At 41.0% G+C, this 12091-nt stretch overlaps 1 protein-coding gene across 2 annotated transcripts in view; it reads right to left on the reverse strand.

The window, feature by feature from the left end:
* GALNT7 (polypeptide N-acetylgalactosaminyltransferase 7) overlaps positions 1 to 12091 on the reverse strand; it is a 74704-nt gene that overhangs the window by 34912 nt on the left and 27701 nt on the right. For both annotated transcript variants that reach the window (XM_062574687.1, XM_062574688.1), the window contains exon 2: positions 8095 to 8552. In XM_062574687.1, the coding sequence (XP_062430671.1) occupies positions 8095 to 8552 (458 nt within the window). The remainder of the gene's footprint in view (positions 1 to 8094; positions 8553 to 12091) is intronic.

The raw sequence follows: 12091 nt of genomic DNA on the forward strand, positions 1-12091 counted from the left end.
AGAGAATGCTTCTTGACTTAAATTTCAACCCAAAGTGCAATATGAAACAACCAAATGATCTAAGCCTAGCCAAACATACACATGGGAAAAGCAGATGTGGAGGGGGGCTGTTCCAAAGTAACAAGATTTCAAAAAGGAAACATGTATTTTTTCCTAATGTTTCTGAGATAAAAGGAATCACAAAGAAACTATTGCAACTAATGCACTTTTTTTCCTTTCTTTCTTTCTTTCTCTCTCTTTTTTTTTTTTTTTTTTTTGGGGGGGGTGGGGGGGGAGGGGGAATAGAGATTCTCCAGAACAAGTCACATTGCTTTTTTGGTCTTGTGTAGCCAGGTCCAGCTCTTGACATGGACCACGCACCATACTGCCTCTTCTCAGAGTTTCACATGAAGTATTCATCAACGTCTGTCCTCAGGCAGTTTCACCTCCCTTTTTGACCCCCCCCCCTTTTTTTTTTTTTAATAGGGAAACCCATTATTAAAACCCAACACCTGCCATGACAAGCTCATGATTTCACCTTTCCCAAAGGGGCCCAGGAAAGGCTGGATCTTCCATGCCAGCCTCCTCCAAACACAGGAATAGCCTGTGCAGGAAGCCACAGGGGCATGGCAGAAATCCTGAAAGGCTGAAAGGGAAACTCCCAGCTCAGTTCAAATGCAAAAAAGGAAGAATGGGAAAGGCAGAATTGGGGATAGGCTACCTAGCAGAAATACAGAAATATTGTTTGAGCAAATGCAGATAGCATTCAGAAGGGCAAAGCTCAGGTGCAGTTGAAATTGGAAAGAGACAGAAAGACCAACAGGAAGGTTAACAGACAAAAGGAAAAACAATGAAAATGCAGATTCATTGCTGAATGAGGTGGGACCTAACCTCAATGGACACAAAAGACAGAGATACTCAACATCTTATTTCCTTTGGTCTTTACTGGCAAGGTCTGCTGTCACACCTCACAGGCCCCTGAATCCAGCAGCAAATTCTGCAGAACTGAAGCAATATCCGCTCCAGAGCAAAATTGCGTTAGGGACCACTCCAACTGGCCGTACACCACAAACTGGATAGGCACAAGTCCATGGGATGAGATGGGCCGCACTGGAGGGTGCTGAGGGAGCTTGGTGACATCACCAAGGTCACTGACTATCATTTTTGAAAGATCCTGGTGCTTGTGGGAGGTTCCTGAAGACTGGAAAAGGCAAATACCATGTCAACCTTCAGGAAGGGCAAGAGGGAGGACCCAGAGATATAGAGGGTGGCCAGTCTAACCTCAGTCCCTGGGAATATAATGGAATACATCCTGCTGGAAGCTGTTCCCAAGCACATCAAGGACAAGAAGGCGACTGGGAAGAGCCAGCATGGTCTTATGAAGGGCACATCACGCCTGACCATGAAGAAACTGCTAACTCCAAAAAGCACCTTTTCCCCCAACAATCCAGCTGCTCATGATAGCCCCTGGCAATAAAAAGCATAAAGCTACCTCCTGCAAGGATGTATTTAAGGGAAGGAAGTAATAAGCAAAATGCAGCTTGACTCATCCTGGTCAGAATGAGGCTGACGCATAGAGAAAGCATTTAACACTGGGATTTGTACTGAGTTCTTTCAAATACAGTGAGAATATTATACAGCGGTTTCTGCTTAGATAACCACAGAGCAGAACTAATGCCTTCCATGAGAACTTAAGAAAGAATATATTTCATTGATTTGACGTGACAGTTAACTACAGCCTTCATGCAAGCAAGCAATTCAACCTGCTGAATTGGAGGGCTGATCTCACAAGAACAGGTCTCTTCATTTATGCTTTTGCCCTCAGCTCCTAATGTCTCAGCTTCTTTGGCCAGCACTGTGCCTGTTTTGTCATTCCTTTAGCTTTATCGTACAAAGTAATAAAACAGATTGGAAGAAATAGAGCAGGGCCCTGGCTCAAGGACTTGCTCAGCATCTCACATCCCGAGTCACAAGACCAAGAGGACACAGACAATTTTTTTTTTTTTTTTTTTGGTTTCCAGATGCAGAGGGGGAGAGAATATCTGGATTTACCAAATTACAATGGTGAAAAAAGAAGAGCTTCAGCACCTGGTTGAGAAAATGGTGAGGAACAGTGTACTTTAAATTCATGAGTACATGGGGAAATTTTTGGAATTAATTAACTTTTTCCAGGAAGGACTGCCTTCTCTAAAATAAATCATAAGGAGATTACTGCAGCTAAAATCCTACAGGGACCTTTTAGCATGCAGGCAAGAGCAAGCTACAGATACAGCTGAGCAGAAGCGCTGCCATCCAGGGCTGGGACAGCAGCACTGATATGTACGGAGGAATCAAAGCACTTGAGAGCACAGAAAAACATAAGCAGGAGACTTCCGCTTTCCCAAGAGACATAGTAAATATAAACTGTACTCCACAGACGAATGTTTTGGGCACCATTAGTTGGTGTTTCCAGGGAGCAGCAAGCAGAAGAAACCCACGAGAGAAGAAACAAGTTTTTTGGTCTTCAGCAGTATGTGGAAGTTAGTTAAAGACACAACGGTTGAGAAGAAACTCTGTAGTTACAGCCATAGCAGAACCAAGTTCCAACACCAAAAAGAGGTGTCCTAGTAACACCTGCTTTTGAAAAGAGGAACTATACAGAAGTGAGCAGGTTTGTTAAAAAGAAAGAGCAAGGATGAAATGCTTTCAGGCAGCACAGAGTGTTTTTGAAAGACACCACAGTAGAAACTGAGAGCAAGTTTTTACCATTAATCATAGAAAATAATAATAATAATAAAAATCACATGCTAAAAAGGAACTAGGAAAGTCAGCATGATCAAAAACCAGATGCTGTTAGCAGTAAAAAAGACATTCTTCAAACACACTGGGTGATGTCCAAAAAAAGGAAAATAAAAATGAATACTAATTCAGGCAAACTGAATGTAAATAATGAAGTAGATGAAAAAAAGCTTGAGAAATAATGTACCGAGGTATAAAAGCTGCTATTGAAATATTTTTCAAACATCAGAAGCAGGACACCTGCCAGGAAGTCTGTTGGGCTGATAGATGATCCAAATGAAAAAAGACCACTTCAAAGGTAAAGTTACAGCAAGAAACCTAAATTAATTATTTCCATTGAACTATTAACAATGACCAGTACCACATACATAGGGAAGACCAGGGCAAGCATACAGCAATATGTCCCCAGTATATGCTCCTATCTTCAGCTATCTAAAGTTTAGGGGCTTTGTAATATTGAGATAACAGATGATATCTGTACGCTAGCTTTTATTGTATTTTTTTTGCTATGAACAGTCTAATTGCCTTTCTTTTTTTATACACCCAGTATTTCTAGAAGAATACAACACAAATTGACAAAATGTTGTAGCATGTAACTACTGCTGACACCAGCCTTGTTATCGAAAGAATGTAAGGAGGAAAATATGACATCAATTTTTATAAAAGGGCCCTGGGGACCCAAAAAATTGCACACTACTAAGTCTGATGTCTGTGCTGAATAGAAGCTATAACAAAGAACAGAATTAGTAAACCACAGAAATAGCTATTGTGGAGGAAAGCCATGCCACAGAAGCCTATTACAATCTTCTGAAGGAATCAAAAAGGATATGGACAAGGGTAAGTCTATTAATAGAGTAACTGAATTTCTAAAAAGCCTTTGACAAGGTTCTTTCCCAAAGAACTTTGCTTGTAAAGAAATCAAAGTATGGTGGGATAAGATGGAAATCTTTCTCTTCTATTAATAACAACTTAAGAAATAGGAATAAGTACATGATTTTTACGTTGAAAGGAGTCTGTGACTGCAGCACAAAAGCATCTGTGCTGGGATCCTAGCTGTTTACCCCCTCTTCCAGGTCATTCGTGAACAATATGAAAACTGTCTTGGTAGGTGTGCTTAAAATGACTGTAAAAAGCTGCAGAATGATTCAAGGACACTAACCAGGTAACCAACTGGCAGGAGACCTCATCATGAGTGCAAATTTAATGTATAAGGAGTATCAGAACAAACTTACTCTACATATTCAGTGATAGAACTTAAATGTTATTATCACTCAAAAATCTTGGAGTCAAAAGAACATTTTAGCTCAGAGCTGATCAAAGGGCAGAGAGAATGGTAGGAATAATAAGGGAGAGGAACACATTTATGCAATGGCTTTGTGTAGATATCTGCGATACTCCTTCAGTTGGAATACAACATCCAGTCACTCAGCCTTGGAGAGTTCAGCAGAAATAGCAAGGCTGTGATGGACGGTGGCAGAGTAACAGAGGTACATGACAATACCCATGAGGAGAGATTAAACAAAACACCACATTCTTCAGCCTAGAAAAAGAGAACTCATCGACTCAGGATGCCATGAATTCCAAAAGGATATACACACTTAAAAGACAAGCCAGTGCACAGGGAAAAGTCTATGAAGCATGATGATACTGTTGCAATTCCTGGCTCAAGAAACCCAAGTCCATTTTTTAATGGACTAACTAACCCCAGTCTATTTTTCATTTCCCTAGCATGGAGTGTTTATCTTGAATCTAAGATCATCCACAAACTTCATCTCTCTGTTTCCACATCAGCTACATCTCTATGTAGACGCCAGCTTAGGGGAAAAAAAAAAAAATTAAAATGCAATATATCTGATGGCTCTGAGAAATAAAAGGCTGCCATCTACCTGCACAATAATAAAAAAAAAGTCCCAAACCAGACAAAATCATGATGTATCAAGAAAAAGCTTTCTTTAAAAAACTACATAGAGGTTTTGGATAGGGCGTGATAAACTTGCTCCAAATTCTCTGCAGCTAGAAGTAAGGTGAGAAACCAGTAATGCTCTGATCTGAACCAGTTTAAATTTCCCTTATAGCCCCTCTGCAGAGTGCTGAAAGGCTGAAATGAGATGATGTCTCTGAGTACACAGACTTTTAGTTATTCCTATGTGCTCTTGACTTTATTTAACCAAGCCAAATTCATTGTATGCCCATGGAAGAGCTTGGCTTCAACTTCAAAACAGATGTAGACAGCTCTTAGGCAAGAGTATGCAGTACTGGCAAAAGCAACGTATGCTGATCTACCTGAAAAACTGCTTCAACACGCCACCCAGCACTATTCCTCTCTACAGGGCCCAGCAAGAGTTAAGGCTTTTTAAGACAGCTGAGAGTGCTCAGAACCACTGGTAACATTCCTACTCAATCAGCAAATGCAGTGGGCAATTCATCTTGGCAATGTGTCTGACTTAAAGATACAAATTTAAATATAACAGGATCGAACTCTCCTTTATTGGTATTTCTTCCCTCTTCCCTTCCAGCATGGACAAGCCCTACAGCCACATGACTTTTAAACTGAGAGAGAGCATTTGCACAGTATTATTTCACTCATACTATACTGCCTGACATACTTCTCTGAACAAATCTGACTGCTGAGACTGACGATGTGATGATGTTTAAGAATTTATATGCCTGAAGGAGAAGGCTGAGGTGATGTATACCTGGATTTGAACGCCTCTCCCTGAGTAACCCAGCCTCTGCCTGAGAGAGCTTCCTCAATTAGCAACGCCAAGATTCTGGCAACCAGAAAGGACGATTTTCTTTGGTAGGGTTAAACTGAATGCTAACCAGTCTTACCATGCAAAAGGCTTCTGGACTTATCAAACAGAAATCAGTGGGAGGAAAAGGGAAGGAAAATAAATGGTGGGTCCCATCTGCTATCTGCTGGCTCCCCCCAAACACAGGCTGCTGCATTTCTCCGCAGTATCAGGGAGAGGAGCAAGACAGCGAGTACGCTGATGCCTGGAAGCCGATAGCAGTATCAGCCAATCACAGGTTGCTCTTCCTTTCTTCTGCCTTTCCCAGGAGGCATGTGAAAGCCATAAAGCTTTAACCTATTTAGGGCAATTGCAAACATCTCAAGCAGTCAACACACAAAACATTTGATATAATGTTGCCTGAGAGATTGTTTTCTTAATGTTGCTTCTAGTGTTTTGTTTACTTGTTTACAGTATTAAAGCCTAACTTTTACTTGAGCTACTGTCTTTAATCCCCATGGAAGACACATCTGCAAATGTTCTGTGGGAGGAAACAGTGGGATCTTCAGCTCATCTTTTTGGCTTGCTTAGTCACATAGCTGCCTGCCCTTCCTATTCCTGCAAGTTTGCAAAATACTTACTCAATTCTTTCGAAGGAATTTCTCTCTATAACTGTCCTCTAGATCAGCAGTAAAGATAAACTCAGAGACTATGCCAAAAATATTTCAGGAAATTATGGATCTGGAACTATCTGGCAGCTCTCTGATCCGCTCCACCTGCACCTTGGGAGAAAGGGAGGGGAAGAAATAATTGAGTTTTGCTGCCAGAGGTGTGGTTAATAGCCAGGATACAGGCAGTCCAGTTCCATCTTCACAAACCATGTTGCCATTTCAGCCTTGCTGTCCTTGCAGAGACGAGAACTAGGAGGGGAACATGCTTCCACCTCCCTCCTCTTCTCTCTAGGGAAGCCAGACCCAAGATGAACTCTGCTAACTAACTCTGATGTCAGCTTCACCCTGCTCAGCAAATCACAGCACCTCAAGAGGAAATAGCTTTCCTTTGCAAATTTTCTTAGTCCATTCATCTCTTACAAAGAGGCTGCAGCGGCTGCAAATACCTCAGCAGATGGAGCAGTATCTAGGGAATAACCTCCTAAAAGAAATCCAGGGCAGACTACTGAGATTATTTCTTCCCCTTCAGAAAACCTCTCCAGCACAGAGGTCCAACTGCTGGCCTCAGTGAAGGAAGGAACTGAAAGTGAACTTCAGGACACCCAACACCTTGCTACTCGCAGCCGATATACTCAGTTCTGTCCTCAAACTGCAAGCGGATGGAAACACCTGTAGTAACTCACCTGAGGAACATGGCATGAAGGAAGGGAAATGCAGTACTCTCTCTGTATTACACTCATTTTTAGCAAGCACATAGCAGGTAGTAAATTCCAGCAACACCACACACAGAAGCACGGGTCGGACTGCCAGCTGGCCAGTCCTGCCCAACCTCACGAAATGGAAAAACACTCATTAGAGAAGGCCACCGCAGAGTTACAGCAAGCAACCACTGACCAACCAAACATCTACTGCCGCAGCTGGAAACACACCATCCAGGCATTGGCACAGCTCCACAGCGAGGGGGGAGAGGAAAGAGAAAGCGGGCAAGTACCTCCTTTTGTATTTAAATTCACATAGCCCTCTGTTGCCCCTCCAATGCAAAACAGTAACACCAAAACCAATCAATCAGTTTGCTCAGAGACTTTTCCTTGAGATTCATCATGGAAAATTGTATCAAATGCAGACTAGCCTGGGAGCAAATGTAGCTCTAGCAGGTATCTTAAAGACGAGAAGACACTGTGTAAACCTGTTAGTGATCATACTCCTCGGGTAAACGCAAATATCTTTCCAAAATTCCCCCACCTCAAAGCAGATCCCCCTCTCCAAAATCAAGTAAAAGATTCATTTTCCAAGATTGTTTTCTTGTTTATGACAAACACAGTGTGAAACTGTTAGGAGCTTACTCTGCCATCAGCTCCAAATTCTGCCCCGATGGCAGATCTATACTTCTCTTAATGCAGGCAGTTAAGCAGAGCTATTTGGGGGGAATAAAAGAGAGAGAACTGAAATGAAAGGGTATTCTTTTTTGAGGGATTTTGTGTTATAGGGTTTTTTTGTTTGTTTTCTTAAGTGCTGGGGTGAACCTCAAATTTAAATTAACTGTAGTATATCAACTTCTGCATGGAATAATAAAGAAAAAAAGCATTCTTACTTAAAAACAAATCTTAAGAAGTTATAGATTAAAAAAAAGGTAAGACAATGAAGACTCTGGTTTGACCTAGAAATCCAAATACATGCAATTAGATACTAAAAGGGATGACTTCAGAGGAAAATCAATACAGATTAAGTATTTATGAAAGGATTAATGGGAACAGCATTAAGAATAAAATATGGAAACATTTGGTATAGTACAGCACTCTTGCCTGCCAAGACAAGAGGCCTTACATATTTAGTCTAATTAATAATATTATTTTAAGCATTGATTAAGATCTATGGAAAGAAAATAATCAAATCACATGAAAACAGGACTAAAATAAAACAAAAAGTCTGCTTACTCTTCATGACGCAAGTCATTAACGCTCCGATCTAGTGAGATCATATCACTTGCCACCATATTAAAACCAAACTCCTTAATGCTGGCTTGAATGGATTCTTTGTAATCTGGTCCTAAAACATATGGCTTTGCTTCCTCTCCAGGGCCACCAACAACTCCATGAGGCTCAGGCTCTTTGGGTTCAAAATTACCAAGGACTCCAGGTCGTAAAACAGGATCTCGGTATACAAATGTCTGAGGCTTAAATGTGAGATACTGCCTCTGGATGATGTTTTGCTGATTGTTATCACCACCAGCATGATGTTCCAGTTCATTTTTGGCCTTATTTTTTCTTCGTATGGATTCCAAGTCCACTTCCACACCTTCAACATGAGGCCAAGGTACCACGGGTTTGAACTTCTCATTTCCTAGTCCATGGTCTCCTTTGTTTGGCATGGGTTTGTTGGCTTCTTTGTCATCCTATATATACACACAGAGAGAGAAACAGCAAGAGATCATATGAATGTATGACCTTTTATTTTATAAATCCAGTACCTTAGGCAGTCAGTCAGTACTAAATGTATGTTAATTAAGAAGGAATAAGTCCCTGTCAAGGTGACAAACTTTTTAATAAAGCCAGCTACCTCTTTCCTAAGAACATCATTGCCAGTATCTACACCTACCTGAGTGGGTGGGTCCTGGAAGTGGCCTAAAGCCCAAAGCATTCCTGAAGACCAAATATCCATGCAGGATATAATAACTTAAACACAGTTCAGGCTGCACACCAAACACCACCCAGTACTTACAAGCACATTTAAGCCTGATTTACTTCTTGCAAATGAACTAGAGTGATATTTTACACCTGGATGTCGTAATGCTCAAGGAAGTTATCAAAGAACCTAGATCCTCAGTTAGTTACTACTGAATTATAACTACCTCTTGCCCACTGTTTTGAAAAGCAGCTTATTGAGTTAGTATGTGCCACTAAGAATGTCAAGAACCTAGGACAACTGGAAAACATTGCTGAAAATTTAGGTTTTCAGCCAAAATTATGATTTGTAAATGGGACAGATGTTCTGTACAGATTTCAGCGTGAGCTAACAACGCTGACATTTTAGCAATGCGTCACTATCTATTTTCAAACCCAGAATCAAAGAAAAAGATTTAGATTGGGTGAAGTAATCTATTCCAACCCGCTCAAAGCAAGGCTAGCTTCAAAGTTAGCTCAACTTGCTCAGAGTCTTGTCCAGCCAAATTTTTTTAAGTCTCCAAGTTCTCTGGATAACCTGCTTCAGTGCTTAATCAGTCTCACAGTGAAAATATTTTTCCTTATACCCAGTCAGAAGTTTCCCCATCATATCTTCTCATGACTGCCTCCTGTCCTCTCACTGTACATCTCTGAAAAAAGTTTATTTCCATTTTCTCTGTAACCCCTCTTTTGATAGTGGAACACTGTAATTGGATTCCCCATTAAACTTTTCTTCTCCAGGCAAAACAAGCCTTGCTTCCCCAGCCTTTCCAGAAGCATCATGTGCACCAGTCCGCAAAATATCTTAACAAGTTTTTTGCTCTCCATTTGCTAACATCTCTATTGCATTGGGCAGAACGGGAGAAAAAATAGGACACAGTACTCCAGATGTGGGCTCACTAATGCTATGTAAAGGAAACCAGATCACTTCCCTTGACTGGATGGCTTAGCTCTTGCTAATGTAGCCCCTTACGCAGTTTGCCTTCACTGCAGCGAGGGCGCATAGCTGACTCACGTCCGTGTGTAACTAAATCATGTGATACATATTACTGCATCACAGTATTTTCCACATATACCATTCTGTATAATAAATTTCAGAAAAAAAGTCCACTATAAAATATACCTAGATCAACATGAAAACAACTGGAGTCAGACTGACTTCAATTCAAAATAATTCATTTTATTCAAGAAACATTTTGACCTCTCTGCTTCTTGCAGTTCAAACAGGGAAGATACACAAAATGCAGAGCTGTTAAACTATTCTGCCATTCTTCCATCACTGCTGTTTTTTAAGGAATTCTGAAAAGCCAGCAGAAGAAAGGGACAGATCTGAGCACACAAAACAACACGCTTTTCAGGGAGGTAAGAGGCTTCTGAGTATCTAAATAAAGTCCTAAAGAGGACTTGTAAAAGGAATATCATCTCACATTTGCTACTCACTAGGAATCAAAAGGAAGGCTTCAGCGCTCAGTGGTGTGAATATTGCTAACATTATTGAACACTTAACTGCTTACAAACTCCCATATAATTGCTAGCTCAAAGTGCAGTGACAGCTAAAACAGCCAACAAAATGATGTTGGGCATCATCAGGAAGGATGCTGAAAGCACAGTGTCATTTTGACTGCATAAAATTGATGCATTTGCATCTCTGGCAGCGGTTCATCTCTGCTCTCCACATCTCAAGAGGACACATTGGGATTAGAGAAGGTACACAGAAGGGCAACCAGAACGAAGGAGGAGGTGGACAGGTGCCTTGTGACAAAAGACCAGAAAGGCTGCGACTCTGATTTGGAGAGCCGAAGGCTGGGGGGGGATATGACTGAAGTTCACAAAATCATGAAGGAGGTAGACAAATCAAATGCAAAACCACTGTTTACCCTAAATACAAGAGCCAGAAGCACTTAACAAAATTGGTAGGAGATTGTTTCAAAACAGAAGAAAAAACACCACAAAAAATTCCTTGCACAGGCAGTGAGCTCCTCGAACGTGCCGCGCTGGAGGCTGTGGAGAGAGACGACACCAGCTGCGGAACAAGGGATGAGGCGCAGTCACAGATGACAGCCCCGTAAGTGGACTGCAAAATGACCGGGCAAGGATCTGCTTTCTTAACAACTCTTACTCACCACTGTGGATGCTGGAAGAGCACACAGGGAAGAGGCACAGGCAGCGGCCAGCTTGCATCTGCGTCCCAGTGCCTCTGTCAGAGGCAGCGTACTGGGCTGCATGGGTCACTGGTCTGCCTCAGGCAGGAATTTCTTACGCTCTTAGTCCATATAGGATTAGATATCCTTTCATTCCACTCCCGCCACCTAATCAAGCAGTAGTTATGAGCTTCCACTTAGCCATTTCTCTGGCTGAAGTATAACGCTACTCAAAGTAATTTCTCGTTTGCTTTGCTCTCATCAGAGCTATGACTTATCTTGCATTTCATCTAGCCTCATTGTTACTGCTAGGTACAATTTACACTGAAATACATTCATTTACTGTTCTCTCCAAGACACTAAATATACTTCATTTTTGTAGACCTGGGAAAGCGCTGTGTAGAACATAAAAAAAATTATACAAACGCCCAACCATACACACATACACACACAATCAATTCTTCCCTCCAATTTCTATGTACCTATGAAAAATATGACTGAAAGCGTTTTTAATAGGCATTTTACAAGACATGAACTAACAGTTTTCAAAGGTGCAGGGCAGTCTACAGATCCTGGAAGTCACAGCCAGTCCAGAGCTAACTGAGGCACAGGATTCCTAATACTGGCCAGAGAAAATGAGCCACATGCAAATAACTACCTTGGCCATTATATAAACCACCATGCCTTCTGGAAGTTCTTCTCTTTTACGAACGACAACTATTCATAATTTTTTTTAAACGATTTAACAACGTATCAAAAAATATTGAATCATTTTCAATCAGTGTGTTTCACTGCTTAGAAGTCTGACAACAACAAAATTTCACTAACTCTTTATAAAAGACACAACAGTGATAAGCTGTTTACATACAGTAACCCAGAAAGATTTTTTTTTCATAGAACGTTAGTTATTCGCATGGTTTCTGTAGGGCCAAATCTAGGATTTCTTGTCATGTTTCCTAGCTCCAGCTCAGTGCACATTTCATTGTTTTTTAGACATTATTTTTCTCTACTTAGGTGGATTATGTATGAGTCATTGCAATGGGTGTTTCAGAAATATGGAGATGATGTAAATTCAGTCAGCTCCTCACTCTTATAATAAATAAATAGATAAATAAATAAATAAGGGCTAT

Source organism: Rhea pennata, chromosome 4, assembly GCF_028389875.1.
Source record: "Rhea pennata isolate bPtePen1 chromosome 4, bPtePen1.pri, whole genome shotgun sequence".
Lineage (NCBI taxonomy): Eukaryota > Metazoa > Chordata > Aves > Rheiformes > Rheidae > Rhea > Rhea pennata.